The 24,702-nt window shown below is 38.1% G+C and overlaps 1 protein-coding gene across 5 annotated transcripts in view; it reads left to right on the top strand.

The window, feature by feature from the left end:
- ARHGAP32 (Rho GTPase activating protein 32) overlaps positions 1-24,702 on the top strand; it is a 205,655-nt gene that overhangs the window by 128,532 nt on the left and 52,421 nt on the right. For all 5 annotated transcript variants that reach the window (XM_070782649.1, XM_070782652.1, XM_070782653.1 and 2 more), the window contains 5 exons: positions 2,301-2,438; positions 4,571-4,663; positions 5,532-5,654; positions 7,233-7,310; positions 19,476-19,557. In XM_070782649.1, coding sequence (XP_070638750.1) covers positions 2,301-2,438; positions 4,571-4,663; positions 5,532-5,654; positions 7,233-7,310; positions 19,476-19,557 — 514 coding nt within the window. The remainder of the gene's footprint in view (positions 1-2,300; positions 2,439-4,570; positions 4,664-5,531; positions 5,655-7,232; positions 7,311-19,475; positions 19,558-24,702) is intronic.

The following is a 24,702-nucleotide window of genomic DNA, read 5'->3' as shown; positions in this document are numbered from 1 at the left end:
TATTGCCTGGTATATAGGAAAGCAGTTGGTTTTTGTTTATTAGCCTTGTATCGTGCTATTTTGCTATAATCAGTTACTAGTTCTAGAAGTTTTTTGTTGTTGCTTTGTGTTTTCTACCTAGACGATCATGTCATGTGTCTATAAAGGCAGTTTTATTTCTTCCTTCCCAATCTGTGTATCTTTTACTTCCTTTCCTTGTCTTATTGCATTAGCTAGGAATTTCATACAGTTTTTAAAAGCAGTGATGAGAGAGGATATCCTTGCCTTGTTCCTAATCTTAGTTGGAAAGCTTCAAACTTCTCACCAAAAATCAGTTCCGTTTCTATGAACTATAATAACAGACTACTAGAAAGAGAAATTAAGAAAGCAATTCCACAATTGCATCAAAAATAATAAAATACCTAGGAATAAATTTAACCTAGGAGGTAAAAGATCTATTATTTTGTAATAACCTATAATGGAAAATAGTCTGAAAAAATAATACATATAGTATAACTGAATCACTTTGCTGTACAACTGAAACTAACACAATACTATAAATCCAACTATATTTCAATTTTTAAAAATCCAGAGCTTTGAAATAAAAAGTCACCATCTGTTTAATCTCTTTGATAGAAATATACATATGTTAACATAATTTTGATAATTTTCTGATATTTGAAGGGTTGCATAATTTTTGAAATACATGTGTGAAAGAAAAAATATTTGTAACTATGCAATAGGTTGTTTTTCTTTTTCTCTGCCGTATTGTTCATTTTTATTTATTTTTATTTTTGCCTTCCCGAAGGAACAAGTATTTAACCCACTGTTGTGACTCAGAAATGCTTTGGGTAGATGGCAGCTGTAGAAGTGAGAAAACAAAGGAGTTTACTTGAGCAAAGAGTAAAAGAAAAACTTTGCATAGTAGAAGAACAGCACTTAAAAATCATGTAGGCAAGAAAAGGAGCATTTTACAAATGGAAGAAATGCAAGTAATTGAGCATAACTGGAAGCAAAGAAAGAGCATTAAGGAGTAGTGAGTGGGATCACACTGCAGATTTAGATAAGTCCAGATGATGCAAGTCCTCACATGTGCAATTATGTTTGGATTTGATTGATCAGTGGTTCCCAAATCAGGCTGATCATCAGATTAACTGGATCCCATTCCAGAGTTACTGAACTAGCATTTCTTAAAATTGGGACCCAGGGACTGTTCTTCAAATTTTCTGCCACATCTGTTCTCTTATTTTATTCTAACAACCCCTCTGAAAGACGGAGATGGTATTGCTCTCTGTGTAATGGAGAATTGCAGTCCAAAGTAGGATTAGGCATATTTATCCTGTTGGTTATGGGCAGTACCTGTGTTTAGAATTCAGCCTCTCTCCCGTGAAGTGGTACCTTCTCCTTCTGCCCTATCTGGTGGAGGCAAATGGAAAGGAGCTACATTAGAGATTTTTCTTCATTTCTGAGACGGTTGCTTTCTCTCCCAGTTTCTCCAAATTCTTATGAGACTAAAGCCTCCACATAAAAATTAAACTGTCAAACCAAATGGTGTGTAGTGGAGACCAGTTCATCACTACTGCCCACGGGAGCTTTTGAAGGCCTTCTGTCAGTGTGACCTGACAAGCTCTGTAGTTCATATTAGGGGAGGGGGGTGGAGGAGGATCAGAGGCAGGGAGGTCAGAAGTGATGTGGGTCCTCACATAGCTCAGGCTATGAAGTGATGGATTCGAGAGAAAATTAGAAGACAATATGTGATAAATATGTTCTATGACTAAATTTCATATCTAATGAGCTTCAGAGCTTAGGCAAGGAAAGGAAGAAAGACCGAAAAGTGGGGAGTTACAGGGGGTTCTAGATACGATAAGCACACCGAATGCCTCTAGATGAGATTTTAATAGTGTTGATTGTCAGTGCTTTTCTAGTGTCAGTCACAGAAAATGTTCATGGTAACTGATCAGTAACCCAATTTTATTTTTCTGTAATTTTTGGTAGTATTCTTCCACACAGAATCATTTAATGGTTCTTTCTGTGGGTTTAAGATTACATGCTATCTTCCTTCTGCCAATTATTATTCCCATGGAGAACCAGTGGGCTTGACCAGTCATAAGAAGAGGTTTAGTGGACAGTTCTAGCTCATTTTCCATTATTAATGCTTTAATGTATAACTCGCTAGAGGGTTTTGGAGTTTAACTGTTTACTGTCAAATTAATTAGTAAATATAAAATCTCATGAATAGCCTATCATTATGGAATAAAGCCTGATACATGACCACTCCCAATAGAGACAAATTATAGTAGTCTTTTTTTTCTTATTCGTAGGGCAAAAGTTGGATTGTTAAAAGAAGTTATGAAGATTTTCGGGTACTTGATAAACATCTTCATCTGTGTATTTATGACCGACGATTCTCCCAGCTCTCAGAGCTTCCCCGTTCTGATGCTCTTAAGGACAGTCCAGAGGTAAGCATTCAGTACTTTGCAGAAGTAACCACTATTATGTAAATCAGCAGAAAATTTTTGCTGGTATACTAAGTAAAAGCTTATTTTGAGCACTCAGGAAGATTCATGGGATTATTTATTTCTTAAAATAGTAGAAAAATTAGTGATATTTTAGGATATTTAAAATAGGTTTGTTGTATAATTTTATAAAAAGAAACTCATATCTTAATATACAAGTAGGTGATATATATGAGCAGATCATTTTTCAAAGAGAATATAAACTATAGAAGCAAAAATATGGAAAAATGTTGACCTCACTAGTAATCAAAGACGTGCATATTCAAACGATGCTGTTTATTCAGTTGATGATGGCAGGCTGTGTCCATGCACTTATTTCCATGCCTGTCAAAATTTTCTAGTAAAAGTATAGAGCGGGTTTTTTTTTTTTTAATTTAAGAGGAAGGAGATTCTTTTATAACATTAGAAAATGAAAATAACCATCAGGGAGTCCAAAATTGTGAGGAATCTTGAAGAGTGGATGGGATAAGATTTATGGGGGTAAGAAAATACAGTTTGAGCAACTTCTACAGGAAGATGCAGAGGGACGGGTAAACTAGAAATCTTCAGTTTTTATTCAGTAAAAACTAAATAAATGAAGTAACAGAAGAGCAAACAGAGGGCTTTCAGAAGCGTGATTACCATCCTTAGAGAAAGCAAGGCAGTCACACTCATGGAATAAGAATAGAGTTTATAAAAATAAAATAATCAGAGATCTTAGAAATGAACATATGGTCATTTAAGTTAATTTTAATAATAACAAACATTAATAGCCGGACGACATGCAAAATGGACTTAGATGAAGAGAGAATTAGTGAGCAGGAAGGGCAAACTCTGTAAGAACACAGCCCCAAGGGGATAAAAAGTTGCGAGAGAATAGTCAAGAGTCCCAGAGAGTAGATCCAGAAGTTCCCACAAGTTCCTGCTGCTTTATAGGAGTTATTATAGGAAGAGAGAGTGGATGGAAGTAGCTGGTTTAGTCACTAAGTCGTGTTCGACTCTTGCCACCTCGTGGACTGTAGCCTGCCAGGCTCCTCTGTGCCTGGGATTCTCCAGGCAATAATAGTGGAGTGGGTTGCCATTTCCTTCTCCAAAAACATGTTTCCCTAAATTAAAAAAGAGCCTATTTTCAGATTAAATCAGTCCATTAAGTGTTAAATATAATAACATCTAGAAACACTGTAAAATTTCAAAATGCCAAAAGCAGAGAGGAAACCCAAAAAGCCTCCAGAGAGCAAAAAGGAGATTTTTCTCAAAGGAACACAGAATGTACTGGCATTAGACTGCTTAGCAGCCACAGTGGATGCTTGAGAACAGTACAAGTCCGGAGGGGAAAACCCTTCCAAATCTGTAATTAATTCCTGGGCAATTACATAGTAGAGGCAAAGTAGAGGCTCCAGTCATGCAAGAACTGCCACTGTGGCAAAGCCTCAGGAATGTCCTGAAACCACAGATTCTGTCGTATGATAGAAAATCTGGATGTCTCTCTGCCTCCATTTCCCTTCTCTGTCTGTCTGTTGGTTTTTCTTTCTCAGACTGTCTCAGAACATGACCGCTCCCAACAGGTACCGGGTTCTTGTCTCTTTGTAAAATAGCAGCCAAACGGAGCTGAAATTAGGAGTTCCTGATTCCTGCAGCAACTCCTGTTAGGCTACTGTTGGGTCCCATGCCTGGACCATCAGCTGACTTGAGGTGAAGGATCACTCATGAGCAGTCCTGCCATGGCTGGGTGGCGAAGACTGCAGCAGGCCTTGGAGAAAGTTTCAGAGTAGTGGGGAGAAGCTGGCAAGGAAAGTAATTATGTCTGTGCTATCATTTTAGATTTTCAGTACACAAACAGAAAAAAAAGGCAACCAAATTAGAAGCTGTATGACCCCTGATGATGAGGGGCCGAAGTGAAAGTCCTGCAACAGATAGGGAATTATGTAAGTGCCCTTCGTGTCAGTTCCTGGAGCTGTGAAGCTTCTGTGAAGAACCTCTGTGACTATGAAAATGCCTGAAAATCTGCAGATTTTTTTCTCCCAGAAACAACCAGTTTACACCAGTTTCTTTAACAGTGAGAAACTGTTACCACTGAATCTTCTCTTTTTCTTTAGTCGGTCACTCAGATGCTTATGGCTTACCTGTCCCGCCTTTCAGCTATTGCTGGGAACAAGATCAACTGTGGACCTGCCCTTACTTGGATGGAGGTATTAATCTAGTTCACTCTTTATTAGAGTTAATTACCTACGAAAGAAATCCCATGTGAATTTTCGTAGCTACTGAGTCTCAGGAACTGAATAAGTGGGGCTTATTCATATCTTCTGGTAGATAGATATGGTACATTAAATATTTTTATCTCAAACCTTTTTTGATAATCCAGGAAGCTAGTTTTAATATTATTTTATGAATCAGAATGACACCTGTTGTTTTGGTGTTCAATATATTCATGTTTATACATTTAGCAAGGTGTGTGTATATATATATATATATTTAATTGACTTAGTAATGAAAATAGTTTTTAGTCATTTAGAAACAAGAGACAATTAAACCCTTTTAAAGGATCTGATTTAAGAATGTCTTGAGTGATAGAGTATCCAGTCAGTATGTTAGATTTTTTTCTTTAATTTGCATAGGTAGAGTTACTTTATTCTCTACGTGAAAATTGGGAAGATGATGAAAAGTAGAAAGAATAGAACTTAGAGCCAGTACAACTTGCATTGAGATCTTGTTTTTTCATTATTGGCCGTGTAATCTGGGACAAATTATTTAATCTTCTGTAATTTACATAACCTCTTTTAGCTTTAGCATCTTCATTGTTAGGTATTGATAATGATGATAAGTATCTTTTAAAGTTGTGAAGATTCAATTATATATATAATATATGTACAATACAATGATATGATACGTACAATACATGTACAATAATCTGTACAATGGTATATAGTAAGTAGTGTTTTTTTTTTAAGATTCTTTGGGTTGTAGTTTTGCTAAATCGAGTTGAGTTATATAGATACACCAAGAAACTTGCAAGTCCCGTGTCTTTAACCATCTCATAGTACATTTTCTTTGTTCTAGATTGATAACAAGGGAAATCACCTTCTAGTTCATGAAGAATCCTCGATTAACACTCCTGCTGTTGGTGCTGCCCATGTTATCAAGAGGTACACCGCTCGGGCCCCAGATGAATTGACCTTAGAGGTAAGTGACCAAAGATGCTCTGTGTTAGCTCAGTCTGTGCTGCCTTTCTAGCCTCATCTTTGTGTCAATCATTTACTTAACAAAAAGCACCAGGTGTTTCTGCCCATTATTGTCTTTCAGCCTGGTATGCCATCTATTTTTATTTTAAGGACTATACTCATTCTTAAAAATTCAGCTTAAGTGTCCCCCATTTTTTCTAGGAAGTCTCCTTGATTTTCTTCCTTCTACTCCAAGAAATACATACCCCACTTCTTCCCTACCCCTCGCTCTGCCCCGCTAACCCCTGCCCAGAGCCTGCACTGAAGGTCATTCTGAGCTATTCTCAAGGCTTATCTCTGAGAGGTCACTTATTTCATTCAATCAAAGTTGTTCTCCTGTGTTTGTGTCTGTGAGCTTCTTGAAAGCCAGATCCTCTTGTCTTTTGTCCTTTTTTTTTGCACCTAAAAACAATACCCAGTGATACTTTTTTTTCATTGTTCATAGACTGAGGTAAAGATCAGATGAAAAGTGAAATGAACATTTCTTGCTATCAGATGCAAAAGAGGGGATTTAAGTTTCTTCTGTTAATACTGACTGATGAGAGATCAAAAGAAAATGCTGGCAAGTTATTCAATTTAAGAGGAAAAAAGTGTACATTTTTATTGTACAGAATTCAAACACTTCTCAACTAAATTTTTAGCTCTATACACAAAGAATCCTTGATCTTGAAAGATACCGTGTCTGTTAGCAAATATGGTTTTGTGAAGAGGACATTCATGACTGGAAAAATTAGTCATGAATATAACACAAAAATTTGTGAAGCAATATTGTGTACATCAGCAACATTGTTCTAAAGTGCCTAACTGGTTTATCACAGAGATCATCACTTATTTTGAATGAAGAATACAACTTCCTTTAAGTATATTATTAGCAATTATTCTTGCTATTTTTATACTTAGGATGTTGTAAAAGTTTTTATAAACTCATTAGTTTGTCTTTTAGGGTGAACAAAGTCAGCTGCTCAGTGGGAATGTTATATATTGAACCGCCTTTCAAAAGAAATGTAGCTGTCATTCAATTTTCCATGTACTAAGAATAACTCAGTAATTGTAGACATCTTAGAGCATTCCTATATAATGAAATAAGATACGTCAATTGCTCAGCCCAGTGCCTGGCACATGGCAAGCAGCTCACTGAGTGTATTAATAGAAACTGTTGTTGTTCTAAGAATGGTAATTTAAAATTTCCTTTTATAAGTGGATCTGATCACCTTTAGTAACAGCAGTAACAGTATTTTAACTCTGTGATGATGCCTAGTGTTAAAAAATCTCACACTGTCAATCAGGCTTTCTGAAGTTACTACACATGTTACTTGGACCAGTCTTTGTGCTGCTTAACTTCTTGTAAACCTCTCCTTTACAAATGGTTAAGATTATTAAAGTCTTTACAGAAAGAAATATTAATGTTTTTCCAGAAATAATGATCCAGAGAATAAGATACAGTTCAGATTTAAAGTTTTACAGTTTAGATTTAAATTTTAGGCAGATGATTGCTTTACAATTTGATTAAAAACGTTTCACTTAAAATGTTTTATCCTAGGTGGGAGACATTGTTTCTGTTATTGACATGCCCCCAAAAGTGTTAAGCACATGGTGGAGAGGCAAGCATGGATTTCAGGTACGCAACAAAGAATTCGGTGTGGAAAATTCAAAGAATGTGTTCTCTTTCGATAGTGTTTCTGTTTACAGTGGTGTGCTGGCAAGGGACTTCGTTATCAGAAATTTTGTCTGCAGTGATAAAAAAAAATGTAGATGACGTTAGACTTGGGTTTCATTTTCTAGTTACTGCTGTGGAAGATCTCCTCTTCTGTCCCACACAGTGGACTAGCTGAAGTGTGAGCAGAGCCACCTGCCTGCTGACCCCTTTTAGATTATCGGGCCTGTAACTCTGGCTCACTTTTCATAGTGGTTTAAAATCATGAATCACATATGTTTTCCCTCTAGACTCAAGTCAGTTTGATCAGTGTTTTTTAATGCATTATAACTGTTAATGTAAACAGTGTGTTAATAGCAGAATAACAGCAGAATCTAAGGCCATCTCTTTCTTTTTCCTTATATGCCTAAGTAATTTGAGATCTGACAACAGCATCTCTTAGATTGACTGTCACTAATTTCCACAGGGTAGAAAAGTTTCCTTTTAGCTTTTAAAACTATCACTAGAAGAACATCTAAAAATGCCTTAAAATTGTATCCTTAGTATATAACTCGTGGGTTTTAGTTGTCTATTTATAAAAATGTTCCTAAAATGCTGTGTAGATTAAATGCTCATGCTGTACATTTGGAAATGTTAATGGCTATTATATAAATATAGCTTTATATGCATATAAAAACTATTAGGTTTCTATAAAACGTATTTTATGAAAAAAAATCATACAGTTTAAAACAGGACAGCCTGGTGGCTAAGAACATGGGTTTTGGTGCTGTATCTCTTGGGTCTTAATCTTGTGTTATTTTCAGCAAGTTGCTTTACTTCTCTGTACTTCAGTTTCCCCATTTGTAAAATGGGGATTGTAAGATTCTTGTTAATCTCTTAAGATTTTCGAGAAGATTAAATGTGTGAGGATATTTGTAAAGTAGCTAGAGCAGACTTGATGCATATTTCTCACTCAATAAATGTTGATTTTTAAATGTAAATAATTCAAATAAAATTTGATTTGATTCATACCCCAATTTGTTATAAAAGCATACATAACAATTTAATTTGATTAACACCAAATTGATTAACCTTGTATGTTTGTTACCCCACAAATTTTCTCACCTGTAATAATTGCAGTCCTACTTTAGCTGTGCTGATTTCTTAATTGCTATTAACAGTTGGTGCTTCTGATTAAATATAAAACTAAATGGAAAGCTGGTCTTAACCAGCTTTTTATTAAGGGATAAGGGATCCCTTATCTTATTAAGGGATCAATTCTTCATGTTCATAGAAGTGAGCTATAAACGGTAGGGGCCCAAACAGGATCCGAAAGTAAATTTGGCTTTTAAATGACAGTTGTGTTTCAGTCTTGCTGTTGCTTCCTCTCTTACAGTCTTAGACCGGTCACTTGCTTTCTTTGGACTACAGTAGCAGGAGATGAGGGGCTGGGCTTGGCCCTGGGGTAGCTTGGACAGTGGTCTTCCTGGGAATCAAGGCCATTGAGAGCTGCCCACTCTCAGGAGAGAGGGTGGAGGGGAGCAGAGATGTGGGCTGTTGCTTCCCAGGCTGTGGGCCAGCCTTGAGGTGTGCTGCTCTGACCCTGAAGGAGAGTGTTCTGGAGATGTGTTGTCAGCATGTAGGCCCCGAGTCTCCACTGCAGGTCTGCTCTACTCGATGTGTTTCTCATGTGTTATGTGGGCTCCCCTGTTTTTTCCTTAGTCACAGGTATTGTTGTCTCTGGCCAGCTGTCGGGACATGACAGGGTGCAGGTGGCGTGCGGAACCCTTTCCCTTAAGTCCTAGTGAGCTGATGCTGTACAGTTGCTGGCTTGTGACTTTGTTTTATTTTTTATTATTATTTTCAAAATAATTAATAGATTCTTATCATTCAGTACAAACTTACAGAATAATTGACCAGATAATACACAAAGTTTCATATACCATCTATCCCACACACATAGTTTCTCCTATTAACATGTTGCTTTATGTTTTATAATTCACTGAATGGAATTGGCAGAATGCTGATCTGTATTAACCACAAGCTGATGAGCAGAGCTTACCTACAGTGCAGTGTGACCACTGTTTCTAAGAGTGATCTGAGGAACATCAGGGCCAGAATCACATGGATAAGAGTACAAAGTGCTAGTGTCACATCCTCCGCCACAGTGATGAAAACAGTGTTGGGGTTTGCTTTTTGTTACATTTAATGAACCAGTTTTTACACATGATTATTAACTATAATCCGTATTTTCATTAAGACTCACTCTTTGTGATGTCTGTAGTTCTTTGGGTTTTCACAAATGCATAATGACATGGATCGTTCATACAAAGTGATTTCCCTGTGCTTGAAATTTCCTGTGCTCTCACCCATCCATCTTCTCTCCTCCTGATCTCTGACAGGCGCTGATTATTTATTATCTCTATAGCTTTGCCTGTTCCAAAGCATCATATAATTGGAATCATATGGTATAATATGGAGCCTTTTCAAACTGGCTTTCAAACTGCACTTAAGGTTCCTCCAGATCTTTCCATGATTTGATGTTCCTTTTTTATCATTCATTTATCATTCATTGTTATGAATGTGCCATAATTTTGTTTTTCCATCCACTTATTAAAATGCATCTTGGTTGCTTCTAGTTTGGGGCATTTATGAATAATATTGCTGTATATATCCACATGCGTATTTTTGTGTGGAAATGTTTCCAGCTCCTTCAGGTAAATACCATGGAGTGCACTTGCTGTGTTGTATGGTGAGATCATGCTTAGGTTTGTAAGAAACCACCAAACTGTCTTTTAAAGTGGTTGTGCCGTTTTGCCTTCCCACCAGCTGCAGTGGTGATGCTGCTCTGCATTCTCATCTACATTTGATGGTTCTCAGCTGGTTTTTTTTTTCAATCATTCTAATAGGTGTGTGATGGTATTTATTGCATTGTCTGAATTTGCAAATAAAGTCAGTCCAAGGAATGGCATTTACTGATACAGATAAGGGTGTTGTACTGCTGTCTTCATTTCTCTGTTACTAATAACTCCTTCTACTCTCTCTTCACCTCGGATTCTCAAACTTTACTTGGTGAGCTTATGATGTGTTGCATAGGGAACGTGTTAAAACGTAAAATCCTGTGACATAAACCCCCAGCTTCTGTCTCAGTGATTGTGGAATAGGATTAAGAGACAGTCTTATCCATGTGATTCTGGCCCCGGTGTTCCTTAGACCACTCTGCTGGAAGCAGTGCTTACTCTGAGCTGTAGGTAAAGTTTGCCAATCAGCTGGTGGTTGATAAAGATCAACATTTTGCCAAGTTCTAGTCTTTATATTGTTTTATCCTAGACCATGATTTAGCTGTGGGAACAGAAGGATTAGTTCATCCATGTTTCTAAATTATACTGTGACTGTGTTTCTTTTCTTAAACTTCTAGGAGTAGGAAGTGTGAAATTATATTAACTATAGTAATTTGAAATTCTGAAATCTTTTACTTGTCTTCTAAAGAGTATATTGAGCCTTTTACCTTTGTTTTCTGAGGAGTTTCATCATATAATGTGTATTTCAGAAAGGGGGGGAAAAAAAACCTCTTTGCTTTTTCTTTCTTGTTAAAAATACATGGCCTTTTTGTGTCTGTTTGTGGACTGTGGTTGGAAATGTGAGGTGAGGTGTCTGGAAGGTCTTTTTTCCCTTACATAACAGGCATATTACAAATGTAAAGTGTTAATGTCTGAGGATTATTTGTTTAGTGCCATGTTCCTCAGAATTTTATCTGAGAGCCATAAGTATCAGAATGACCCGAGAAACATGTTAAAACCGTATACAACTGATCTCTGGAGATGGGGGACAGAAATCTGAATTTCATCAGATTCCTCAGATGATTATTAAGTATAAAATGTGGGAACCACTGACTCAGCCTCCCTGTGTTTATCCTGTGCAGATAGAGAAAGAATTAAAACACTGCTTAGTGAGTGTTCTCCTTTCCCCCAGAAAACCTCCTAAGACGTATTTGGGATGCAGTCAGTCTAATGGATAAAATACCACTTCTAGGGTGACAGAATCCGATTCAGTCACCTTCTCTCGGTTCTCCGCAAGATAGTCAAGGGTCACTGGATTTATTTTCCTAGTTATCCCAGCCTGTCCTGTGAGGTTTCCATGCCCAAACGGCAGACAAGCAGCTCTTCAGCAACACGCATCCTCTTACCTCGGGAGTTTAACGTGGTTCCAGAAACTTTCAGAAAAACCTTCTTTATCCCACAGGGAAGATGTTTGGAAACCTTGGCTCTTGCAGTAAGTAGTTTAATAGAGGAAGACAGTTCACCCACTTATTTATATGAAGACCATCATTTTATGTGCAGAATTCAAAGCTACACCCTTTTCATTACTCAAAATTAAGTAGAGCAAAATATTTCCTTTCCAGTTAAGTAATAGGAAAATTACATAATTTCTCATGTAGTGTTCACAGGATGCCAAGGGAAGGGGGGTCAGAGTGTGGTGCTGCAAATCCAAGGCGTTGTCACACTTCCTGGTCCTCTTCTGTGTGCTTCCTGTTAATTCTCACACTGCAAAGAAGGTACTTTTACCTCTCTTACTGACAAAGAAACTAAAGCGGAAGAGGACTGAACCACTGCTCTGTTACTATTTCGCTGTTTAGTGTCAGAGTTTAGGTAGAAACTTAGGTATTCTGGGCAAAGAACAGATCATAGTAGTGTTGCGGTGAACCAGTAGTGGCTTCTACTTGTCTACACGTGTGAATCATAGAGTCCTAAAGTAGAAAAAAACGGCAGAGGACCACCTGGTCCTAAACTGTCACCTTGTAATTAAATCAAAGGAATTTGGAAAGATGGTTTTGATTCACAAAGACAGTAAGTCAGTGATATAGCCAGAACATGAGCTTGGTGAGTTCCAATTTTGTATTTCTCCCCCTTAGATCACAAAACATATGTAAATTTTCTGTCTTTATTTTTCTTACTAGTGCCATTAGCAGCTGCCATTAATGTTAAAGAGAAACTAGTTTCTAGATAGCCTTTTGTTAATTTATAACATCAGAATATGTCCTTCCAAATGATTCTTAAACATTCAGTTTCATGGAAACTACTGAAAAAATGGCTTACAGAAGTAGTTCTTAGCATCATCAAACCCTACACCCATTTGTTATGATAAATAATTTCTAAAAGCCTTCCTTAGAATTTAGAAATGAAATTTACAAATGACATAACAAGATATAAACACAATTTCAAAAAATATATAATTTTTCATATATAAAAGAAATAAAAGTGAGTTGCATACTTGAAATACACAGTTGTGTATACTAGGGACAACTTCATGGAAGTCTTGTTACTTCAAATGTAGTGTGCAGACCAGTAGCATTAACCTCAATCACGAAATAGAATAAAACTTACTTGTAATAGCATCAAAACTATGAATTACTTCGGGATGTATCAGAAGAAAGATACAAACGATCTGTGTACTGAAAACTACAAGGCATTTCTGAGATAAAGAATATTTTAAAAACGAGAGATATACACCCTGTATATAGGTTGGAAGGCTTTATATTGTTAAAATGTCATCTCAAATTGATCCCAGTCAAAATCCCAGCAGATTTTTTGTAGAAATCAATACACAGATTTAACAATTCATATGGAAATACAAAGGACCTAAAAAAGAACAGCCAAAACAAATTTGAAAAAGAAGAGCAAAGTTGGAGAACTAACACTAATTGATTTGAAGACTTAACTGTAAAACTGCAGTAACAAGAGAGTATGGCATTTGGGGAGAGATGGACAAGTCGATCAACAGGACAGACAGAGTCAGAAGTAGACCTACACATTCATGGATGCTTGTTTTCAACAGAGGTTCAATGTCCGTTCAGTGAAGAAAACATGATCTGTTTTACAAATGATGTTGGAACAGTTGGGTATCCATCAGTTCAGTTCAGTCGCTCAGTCATGTCTGACTCTTGGCGACCCCATGAATCACAGCACGCCAGGGCTCCCTGTCTATCACCAACTCCCAGAGTTCACTCAAACTCATGTCCATCGAGTCGGTGATGCCATCCAGCCATCTCATCCTCCATCGTGCCCTTCTCCTCCTGCCCCCAATCCCTCCCAGCCTCAGGGTCTTTTCCAATGAGTCAACTCTTCACATGAGGTGGCCAAAGTATTGGAGTTTCAGCTTCAGCATCAGTCCTTCCAATGAACACCCAGGACTGATCTCCTTTAGGATGGACTGGTTGGATCTCCTTGTAGTCCAAGGGACTCTCAAGAGTCCTCCAACACCACAATTCAAAAGCATCAATTCTTCGGCACTCAGCTTTATCCATATACCTTCATAAATCCTTTTATTTATTTCTTGTGCCATCTGCACATATTAACACAAAATAGGTCATGTACCCAAAATGTAAATCTTAAACTAAAAACTTTCTAAAAGAAAACATAGGAGAAACTTTTGTGACTTTGGATTTGGCAAAGATTTCTTAGATGTATTATCAGAACAATTCATAAAATAATAAATTTCATCAAAATTTAACACTGCTGCTCTTTGAAAGGCTTTATTTTTAAGACGATAAAAAGACACATTACAAACTGGGAAAAAATATTTGCAGTGATTATATCTGATCAAGTACTTGTATCCACAACATATAAAGAACTCTCAAAATTCAACATGAAAACAGAACTCAATTTTAAAAAAAATAGCAAATATGGGAACAATTAACAAAGATACATGACAAATAAACCTGTCAAGAGATGTTTAACCGCAGTGATCATTAGAGAAATGCAATTAAAATAACAATGAGGCCTTGCTATGTACTTATTAGAGCGGCAAGGATGTGGAGGAATTGGAACACTGAGACAGTTGGAGGCAATGTAAGATGCTCCAACCAATTGGAAAACAGTTTGTCAGTGTTTTAAACATATACCAATGGCAAGATCCAGCCATTCCACTCCTAGGTGTTTATCCAAGAGAACAGAAGGTCTGCCTTCATACAGAAACTCACACGACAGTTCATAACAACTATATACGTAATGGCCCCAAGTTGGAAGCAGCCCAGTTATCTCATCAGCAAGAGATCAATGAATAAACACACGTGGCATTTACACAATAGAATATTACTAAGCAATAGAAAGGAAGAATTAGTGATAAATACGACAACATGACGATCCTCAAAATAATTAACGCTGAATGAAAGAAAACCAACAACAAAGAGTACATTCTGCATGACTCTATTCATATAAAAGTGTAGGAACTGCAAAGTGATGTGTAGTGTTAGAAACTTTGTTGCCTGTTGAGCAGGGGTAAGGGCTGCTAAGGAGAGGGAGAAATTACAGAGAGTTACAAGGAAACTCTGGAGGTTGATAAATATATTCATAATTTTGAGCGTGGATACAGTTTTATGGGTGTCAACTCATCAAAATGTACATTTTAAATGTGCACAGCTTGTTTGTCAGTTATACCTCAGTAAAAGTGGGAAAGAACTGCAGAAGCATCTGTCTTAACTTTTCTTGTGTCTAATCCTCTGACAGTTTCCATCTCTTCTGCCTCTGTGCCTCTTACATCCATATACTCTTCTTTCTTCTTCATGCCAGACTGGCTCAGGGGAAAACTACCAGACTGAAGGTTCTCTTTCCCTCCTTTAAGCCCATCCGTCAGCCTTGTCTTTTTCTTTTTTTTTTTTCTGTTAGTATATTTTTATTAGCTACTCCTCTACCCTTATGGATGCTGGATGCTCATCTTTTCTTTTCCTTCCCTCTTCTTCCTAGAGTGGAAATTCATCTTGACTCCTGCCAAGTCTACTGAATTCCTCTCACCTTTCTCAGCCATTTAAATTAGAGCCTTAGAAAATGCTACTTTTACAGAAAGAATAGTACAGGAAACAGAACAATATAATTCATAGATCATATTGTTGTAATTCCAGTCATTTTTAACATTGAGCATTTTGAGTTTATTAGAATTAATTTATATTTGGTAAAATATCGGCTTAAGTATGCACTACACTTTGTCAGGCCTCCTCACTGTGACCCATCCTTCTTGGATGGTCCTGCATGGCATGGTTAATAGCTTCATTGACTTACACAAGCCCCTTTGCCATAACAAGACTGTGAGCCATGAAGTGGCAGAAAATTTAAAATGTTCATTAGCTGTAATTTTAGGGTTAGTTATGTGTATATTTTCAATGGAACACAGTTTCATTTTTTTATGGTTGAAATTTTATAAGAAAATAGAATCTATTGCTTTTCACAAGTACACAGAATTAGGCAGTTAAGATAACTGTCTTACTTAAAAGAGCTACAGTTAGAAGTGCTTTTGGCTTCAAGAAACAAAAGCAAACAGAAAAAGTATCATTGCTGCAGTTGAGTCAGCAGCTTAATGAAGCTAGGCAGAATTATCTAAGCTTCTCTTGGCCTTTTTTTAGGGGTCAGATGATTGCTACTGCTGATCCATTCCCAACACCTGGGTACACAGCAGAAGGAAGAGAACAGCATAGTGACACGTTTTCATGTGACACATTTTCCCTTCTGCCATGGCTACACCCTGAATGCAAGGAATCTGGAAAACTGAGTGTTTAGTTCAGCTGCTGCTGCTGCTAAGTCGCTTCAGTTGTGTCCGACTCTGTGCGACCCCAGAGACGGCAGCACAGCAGGTTCCCCCATCCCTGGGATTCTCCAGGCAAGAACACTGGAGTGGGTTGCCATTTCCTTCTCCAATGCATGAAAGTGAAAAGTGAAAGTGAAGTCACTCAGTCGTGTCTGATTCCTAGCGACCCCATGGACTGCAGCCTACCAGGCTCCTCCGTCCATGGGATTTTCCAGGCAAGAGTACTGGAGTGGGGTGCCATTGCCTTCTCCATTAGTTCAGCTATCATTTAGTAATATTGCACTTTATACTAAAGGGAGATAGGCGAGCAGGGATGGGAATTAGATGTTGGGTGAACCTCCCATGGACCTACCTCTGCATAATACACAGTAGCTCTCCCCCCATATACCTGGACCTAATGGACAGGGAGGCCTGGTGTGCTGCGTTTCATGGAGTCGCAAAGAATCGGACACAACTGAGCGACTGAACTGAAATGAATGCCTTGAGACATTTAAAAGGTGTAAGTGTAACTGCTGCCGATGCTGCTAAGTCGCTTCAGTCGTGTCCGACTCTGTGCGACCCCATAGACGTCAGCCCACCAGGCTCCCCCGTCCCTGGGATTCTCCAGGCATGAACACTGGAGTGGGTTGCCATTTCCTTCTCCAATGCATGAAAGTGAAAAAATAAAGTGAAGTCGCTCAGTCGTGTCTGACTCCTAGCGACCCCATGGACTGCAGCCCACCAGGCCCTTCTGTCCATGGGATTTTCCAGGCAAGAGTACTGGAGTGGGGTGCCATTGCCTTCTCCGGAAAGTGTAACTAGTATGTACCAATTTCATATAGTTCCTTTAAGAAGGTCATTAAGCTTTGTTGAGTCTTATGAACAAATAATGGCAAGCTATTTTTATTTGCTGACAGATATTTGAGTTTAGAAACTAGGCTAGGTGCTTTTACACAGATTATTCAGGTAGCTAATGATGTCCCATTTTTATGAATTAAGAAACAGATGTTAAGCAATTTGCTGTAGATCACAGAGCCTAGAAATAAGTGATCTTTTCTCTATAGCGAATTGCAGAAAATATTTATAAATGGAAATGAATTAGAATTTTATGGAAAGAATGCTATTTGATAGTGAGGAAACTTAGGTACATACAGGCAAAAGGTCGGTCAGTCAGTCGGTTCAGTCGCTCAGTTGTGTCCGACTCTTTGCGACCCCATGAATCGCAGCATGCCAGGCCTCCCTGTCCATCACCAACTCCCAGAGTTCACTCAGACTCATGCCCATCAAGTCGGTGATGCCATCCAACCATCTCATCCTCTGTCGTCCCCTTCTCCTCTTGCCCGCAATCCCTCCCAACACCAGAGTTTTTTCCAATGAGTCAACTCTTCGCATGAGGTGGCCAAAGTACTGGAGTTTCAGCTTTAGCATCATTCCTTCCAAAGAAATCCCAGGGCTGATATCCTTCAGAATGGACTGGTTAGATCTCCTTGCAGTCCAAGGGACTCTCAAGAGTCTTCTCCAACACCACAGTTCAAAAGCATCAATTCTTTGGCGCTCAGCTTTCTTCACAGTCCAACTCTCACATCCATACATGACTACTGGAAAAACCATAGCCTTGACTAGATGGACCTTTGTTGGCAAGTAATGTCTCTGCTTATCAATATGCTATCTAGGTTGGTCATAACTTTCCTTCCAAGGAGTAAGCATCTTTTAATTTCAGGCAAAAGGTTGTAGGTATTATATGTCACATCCATACATTGGAGGAGCCACAACCCTCTAGGTCTTCTAGTGGCCCACATACTAAGATGATAAAGAATAGATAATGTTGCACAAGTACTTACTACATTCGTTTTGCTTATATTCATCTGTTTAATCCTCATAACAAACCTTATGAGTTAGGCACAATATCATTATGTTTAGAGGAAAAAACTGAAACATGGAGCCTAAGTTATAAACCCAGCCTAGTAAGGGGCAGGCCTAGGATAGAACCCGGGCCCTCTTAATCCTGGGCCAGGTGCATGCTCAGTTGCTTAAGTCATGTCCAACTCCTTGTGACCCCGTGGACTGTAGCCCACCAGGCTTCTCTGTCCATGGGATTCTCCAGGCAAGAATACTGCAGTGGGTTGCCATGCCCTCCTCCAGGGGATCTTCCTGACCCAGGGATTTGAACCCATATCTCCTGCATTGCAGGTGGACTCTTTACCTGCTGAGCCACCTGGGAAGCCCCAATCCTGGGGGTACACTTAACCATAAGTGATTCTCTTATAAGTGATTTGTGTAAGAGAGCATGAGAAGGATTTTTCAAGTTGATTCTCATCTGGTTCTAACCAATCTTGGAAGAATTTCGACTTGTTGATTAGTTAAATAGGAAGTTGAGTAAAATATGGAATAGAATTTCACCAATAAAACAAATACTTATAGCATCATTTTAGAAGGTGTGCATATAGGAACTTTAAGATCCAAATTCAAATCTTTCAAACAAGCTGATAGTTTATTAATAAGCCCTTTTCAATTCATGATAACTGGTTACATCTTCATAATTTTAAGAGCTAACGTAGAATATCGATCAAGAAATTGAAGTAAGAATGCAGCAAATTAGTATGTGAAATACTCCCACACAGATGAAAATTATACAGCTCAGACCTTCACGATGAGTCAGGCTCTTGGAAGGCTGTTCCTTTCTTCCCCAGAGTCTGTCAACAGAGGGATGTACAAAGTGATGTAGTTTTCTTGTTTCAGCTTTAACATCTGCTGCTTGGCAGCCCAATCATATTCCTATCTAAGAAAACATCTATAAATATTGGTAAAATTTTCCTTTTTACTTTTGTTTCCCGGATCTTCGTGTCTGTATTCGTTCTGCTGGCTATGCAGTATCTCTGGGTGATCTGGAGCTCAGTATTTTCCTAGCACAGCTCCTTGGGGGTCTTCCTCACACCACAAGCAATTTGCTACCAGGTCAGTTTGGTGTGCTTTTTCAAAGCCGAGATTAGTTGTTTCCCTCTCTTGCTTCCCCACTTATCCACACACTTCTGACTCTATGAAGAATGAATACCAGGATTTTAAGTGAGTAATCGTTTCATCAGGTTACTTTAGTCTTGTCATTTTTCACAGAACCTATGAGAGAATGAAGAAAAAATACACAAAAACGTTGAATGTGGTTTAGTATTGCTTAAAAAAAAATCATAGAGAAGTTAGTAAATATGAAAGTGGGCAGTAGAAGTGTTCACACAACTGGATTGAAATTTCAGCAAAGTAAATTATTAACAGGTATAAATTATACCTCTTGCCATGCTTAGCTTGGTATCAGACTAAATATTTTAATTGGAGTAAAAGAAGTTTGGGAAATTAAAAGCTAAAACTAGAAAAGAAGACTTAGACTTTCAGGCAAATAAAACACATGACTCTATATACTCATAGCAACAGATTGTTTTATTATTTGTTTGTATAATTGGCATCATCAGTGATTTAGAGTCTTGGGATAGCAGAATCGCTGGGAGGGGCTGTGGAGCACATTACTGGAATTGAATTGGCAATGCTCACACACTGGTCTGTTCCCTGGTTTAGAATCCTCTCTTTGCTGCCTTTCTTCTTTAGGTGGGACTCTTCCCTGGACACTGTGTTGAGTTAATTAATCAGAAAGTTCCCCAGTCAGTGACCAACTCAGTGCCAAAACCAGGTGAGTACTCTTTCTCATTAGTGTGGTCATTTACCCACTGCTTAAAGATCCAGATTTTCTCTTCCAGTCAGGCACGCAGCTTGTTTAGCTGTTGTGTTCGTTGTCATAATATGCATTCTTAATTTTAATGTGTTTTTTTATTTTTAAGTGTATTCTTTTTTCTCTGTTGATGATTTCACAAAGGCTTACATGCATTCAAAATTTTAGGCAATTTTAAGAACTGTTTGCTCCATTAAGCTTTGTCATTATTTGCTTTTGCAATTATATAGTAGGAGTGTAGCTAATTAATGAGCAAAATGATAAAAGAATTCAGGACCTGACATGGAGATAATATGATTAGCTGAAAATTAATAAATAAAGGGAATGTACATCTTATCAGTGCCTGTGAACATCCAAACTATTTTAAACAGCATTTCTTATTACTTATATAATATATTTACAGTGCTGCATAAGTGTGTGGAATATCGTACAGATATGTAAAGCAATGTGTTACAGGGAGTAAAAATCAAAACAGTGGAAATTCTGTTTTTATTGGGATGACTTAATCTGGACAAATTTTACAGAATACTTCATTAGGAACTTTTTAATGTGATGTAAATTTTTGGAAAGAAAATAAAAACAAAGAATAAAGATTTTAGAAGGAGAAGGAAGTGATCAAATGGATTTCTCCTTCTGCCCTACTCTCTGCTCATCCTGGGATTCTCAGTCTCTTTTCAAGGCATTTTTATCCTCTATTAAATCCCCCTTCTTTGGACAAGCTTGTTAAGCATAAAACAACTTTGTCAGAGAGAACTTACGTATTTGTTAGTGGTTGTGATGGCTGTAGTTTTCTTTTTGAAATGTCACATCAGTAACTTGAAAAAATAATCCTGTGCCCACTAGCAGACACTGCTCCCCCTCTCCCTTGCCCCAGATCTAAGCAACTGCTAATCTACTTTCTGTCTCTAGAGTTCTCTGAGCTAGACCTTTCACACAAATGAAATGAATCATGCAATATGTAGTCTTGTTGTAACTGGCTTTCTTCACTTAGCATAATGTTTTCAAGGTTCATCCATATATCAGTGCTTTATTCTCTCTTATGGCTAAATAGTAGTGCATTGTATGGATATACAGTATTTATTTTATCCATTCACTTTGGGTTTCCATTTTGGGTTATTATGAATAATACAATAATTAGTGTTCAAGTTTTGGTATAGATATATGTTTTCATTTCTTGAGTATGTATGTAGCAGTAGAATTGCTGGGTCATATGATAACTCTATGTTCAACCTCTGGAGGAACCGCCAAACTGGTTTACCTTTGTAAACCAGCTGCACTGTTTTACACTTCCACCAGCAGTGTATATGAGAATTCAACTTGTTTTCCTTGTTACTGTATTTTTGGTTGTTGTTGTCTTAGTGGGTATTAAGTGATACATCTTTATGGTTTTGCTATACATTTCCCTGGTGGCTAATAATGTTGAACATGTGTTTACTTATTACCCATTTTTGTATCTTTGGAGAAATGTTCAGACCTTTGTCTATTTTTTAATTTGGTTGTCTTTTTACCACTGGGTCATGTTATACCTTCCACATACAAGTCCTTTATCAGATAATGTGATTTGCAGACATGCTGCTGCTACTGCTGGTAAGTCACGTCAGTCGTGTCCAACTCTGTGTGACTCCATAGACAGCAGCCCACCAGGCTCCGCCGTCCCTGGAATTCTCCAGGCAAGAACACTGGAGTGGGTTGCCATTTCCTTTTCTAATGCATGAAAGTGAAAAGTGAAAATGAAGTCGCTCAGTCGTGTCTGACTCTTCAAGACCCTATGGACTGTAACCCACCAGGCTCCTCAGTCCATGGGATTTTCCAGGCAGGAGTACTGGAGTGGGGTGCCATTGCCTTCTGTGGATTTGCAGACATACGTTTCCTCAAATTCTGTGTTTTGTCTTTCACTTTCTTGATGACATCTGTTGAAGCATAAATATTTTTAATTTTTATGAAGTTCAATTAATTTTTTCTTTTCTCACTTATGCTTTTGATGTCTTATCTAAGAAGGCATTGTTTAGCCCAAGGTCAATATTTACTTCTGTATTTTCTTCTAAGAAGTTTATAGTTTTAGATCTTCCTTTTTAGCCTACTACCCATTTGAGCTATTCCAAATCCCGAAAGATGATGCTGTGAAAGTGCTGCACTCAATATGCCAGCAAATTTGGAAAACTCAGCAGTGGCCACAGGACTAGAAAAGGTCAGTTTTCATTCCAGTCCCAAAGAAAGGCAATGCCAAAGAATGCTCAAACTACCACACCACTGCACTCATCTCACATGCTAGTAAAGTAATGCTCAAAATTCTCCAAGCCAGGCTTCAGCAGTATGTGAACCGTGAACTTCCTGATGTTCAAGGTTTTAGAAAAGGCAGAGGAACCAGAGATCAAATTGCCAACATCCACTGGATCATGGAAAAAGCAAGAGAGTTCCAGAAAAACATCTATTTCTGCTTTATTGACTATGCCAAAGCCTTTGACTGTGTGGATCACAATAAACTGTGGGAAATTCTGAAAGAGATGGGAAGACCAGACCACCTGATCTGCCTCTTGAGAAATTTGTATGCAGGTCAGGAAGCAACAGTTAGAACTGGACATGGAACAACAGACTGGTTCCAAATAGGAAAAGGAGTACGTCAAGGCTGTATATTGTCACCCTGCTTATTTAACTTCTATGCAGAGTACATCATGAGAAACGCTGGACTGGAAGAAACACAAGCTGGAATCAAGATTGCCGGGAGAAATATCAATCACCTCAGATATGCAGATGACACCACCCTTATGGCAGAAAGTGAAGAGGAATTCAAAAGCCTCTTGATGAAAGTGAAAGACGAGAGTGAAAAAGTTGGCTTAAAGCTCAACATTCAGAAAACGAAGATCATGGTATCCAGTCCCATCACTTCATGGGAAATAGATGTGGAAACAGTGTCAGACTTTATTTTTCTGGGCTCCAAAATCACTGCAGATGATGACTGCAGCCATGAAATTAAAAGATGCTTACTCCTTGGAAGGAAAGTTATGACCAACCTAGATAGCATATTCAAAAGCAGAGACATTACTTTGCCAACAAAGGTCCGTCTAGTCAAAACTATGGTTTTTCCTGTGGTCATGTATGGATGTGAGAGTTGGACTGTGAAGAAGGCTGAGCGCGGAAGAATTGATGCTTTTGAACTGTGGTGTTGGAGAAGACTCTTGAGAGTCCCTTGGACTGCAAGGAGATCTAACCAGTCCATTCTGAAGGAGATCAGCCCTGGGATTTCTTTGGAAGGAATGATGCTAAAGCTGAAACTCCAGTACTTTGGCCACCTCATGCAAAGAGTTGACTCATTGGAAAAGACTCTGATGCTGGGAGGGATTGGGGGCAGGAGGAGAAGGGGACGACAGAGGATGAAATGGCTGGATGGCATCATTGACTCGATGGACATGAGTCTCAGTGAACTCCGGGAGTTGGTGTTGGACAGGGAGGCCTGGCGTGCTGCAATTCATGGGGTCGCAAAGAGTCAGACACGACTGAGCGACTGATCTGATCTGACCCATTTTGAGTTAATTTTTGTGTATGTTTTTGAGGTCCAAGTCCATTGGATATCCAATTATCTGAGCATGATTTGTTGAAAAGGTTATTTCTTCCCTATTTAATTGACTTGACTCCCCTGTAGAAAGTCAGTTGACCTTAGATCCATGAATTTATTTCTACATTTTCTGTTCTGTTCCATTGATATATATGTCTGTTCTTATTCCAGTACCACCCTGTCTTGATTACCATTGCTTAGTAGTAAATTTTGCAATTGGGAGGTCCTCCAATTTTATTCTTTTTCAGGATTGATTTGGTTTTTCCAGGTGCCTTGCAATTCCACATGAATTTTAGAATCATCTTGTTAGTTCTAAAAGAAGATGGTTGGGATTCTGATAGGGATTTACTGAATCTACAAATCAATTTGGAAAGTATTACCTTCCGGCCAGTATTTAAGTCTTTTGGTCCTTGAACATGGGATTTTTTTCCCATTTGATTAGATCCTTCATGTCATTCAACTTTTTGTAGTTTTTTTTTTAAGTTCTGCATATGTGTTGTTAAATTTATTTTTATTCTTTTGATGCTTTTGTAAATGGAGTTGTTTTCTTAGTTTCATTTTCTTATTGTTCATTGCAAGTGCATAGAAATACAATTAATTTTGTATGTTAATCTTGTATCCTGAGACTTGAAACATTTATGAGTTCTGATAGGTTGTTGGTATATTCTATATATAAGATCATGTCATTTGTGAATAGACATGTTTACTTCTTCTTTCCAATATGGATGTTTTTTATGTCTTACTCTTGCCCAGTTGCCCTGGCTGTGTTACAGTGTTGAAGTTTTGAGACTAGGCATCCTTGTCTTACTTTTGATCTTTTAAGAGAAGTCATCTAATTGTATGTTGTTATGTAAAAACTTTTAACTGTGCGGTTTTCATAGATGCCCTTTGTCAGGTTGACAAAGTACCCTTCAGTTCCTAGTTTGTTGAATGATTTTATCACAAAAAGGTGTTGGATTTTCTCAGATGTCTTTTTTAATGTAAGTTTTATTTTTGGCTGTGCTGGGTCTTCGTTGCAGCGTGCGCTCTTCTCTCGTGATATGTGGGCTTCTTGTTGCGGTGGGTTTTTGCAGCATGGGCTCTGGGGCGTGCGGACTTCAGTAGTTGCGGCTCCCAGGCTCTCGAGCACAGGCTCAACAGCTGTGGCACATGGGCTTAGTTGCTCCATGGCCTGTGGGATCTTCCCAGACTGGGGATTGGACCCATGTCTCTGGCATTGGCAGATGGACTCTTCACCACTGACCCACCAGGGAAGCCCTGTCTGATACTTTTTATCCATCTGAGATGATCATGAGTTTTTGTGGTCACTGCTTTAAAGTTATCAGAATTCTATATCAAAAATTTACTGTTATTTCTTGTATATTATTTTCATGTATTTCTGCTATATAAACTATGTAACTTTTATTAATTATAAAGTCTTATCTTTGATCATGTTACCTCAGATATGCTGTGAACTGTTTTTAAAAATTAGCTTAATATTGGTATTATATCAAATATTTTCTCATGTTCTGAATATGAAAGTGTATTTCTAATAGTGATAACCTCCAGCACTT

This window comes from Bos indicus, chromosome 29 (genome assembly GCF_029378745.1).
Source record: "Bos indicus isolate NIAB-ARS_2022 breed Sahiwal x Tharparkar chromosome 29, NIAB-ARS_B.indTharparkar_mat_pri_1.0, whole genome shotgun sequence".
Lineage (NCBI taxonomy): Eukaryota > Metazoa > Chordata > Mammalia > Artiodactyla > Bovidae > Bos > Bos indicus.
Note: the sequence above shows the minus strand (reverse complement) of the source record. Positions and strands in the feature narration are given on the sequence as shown.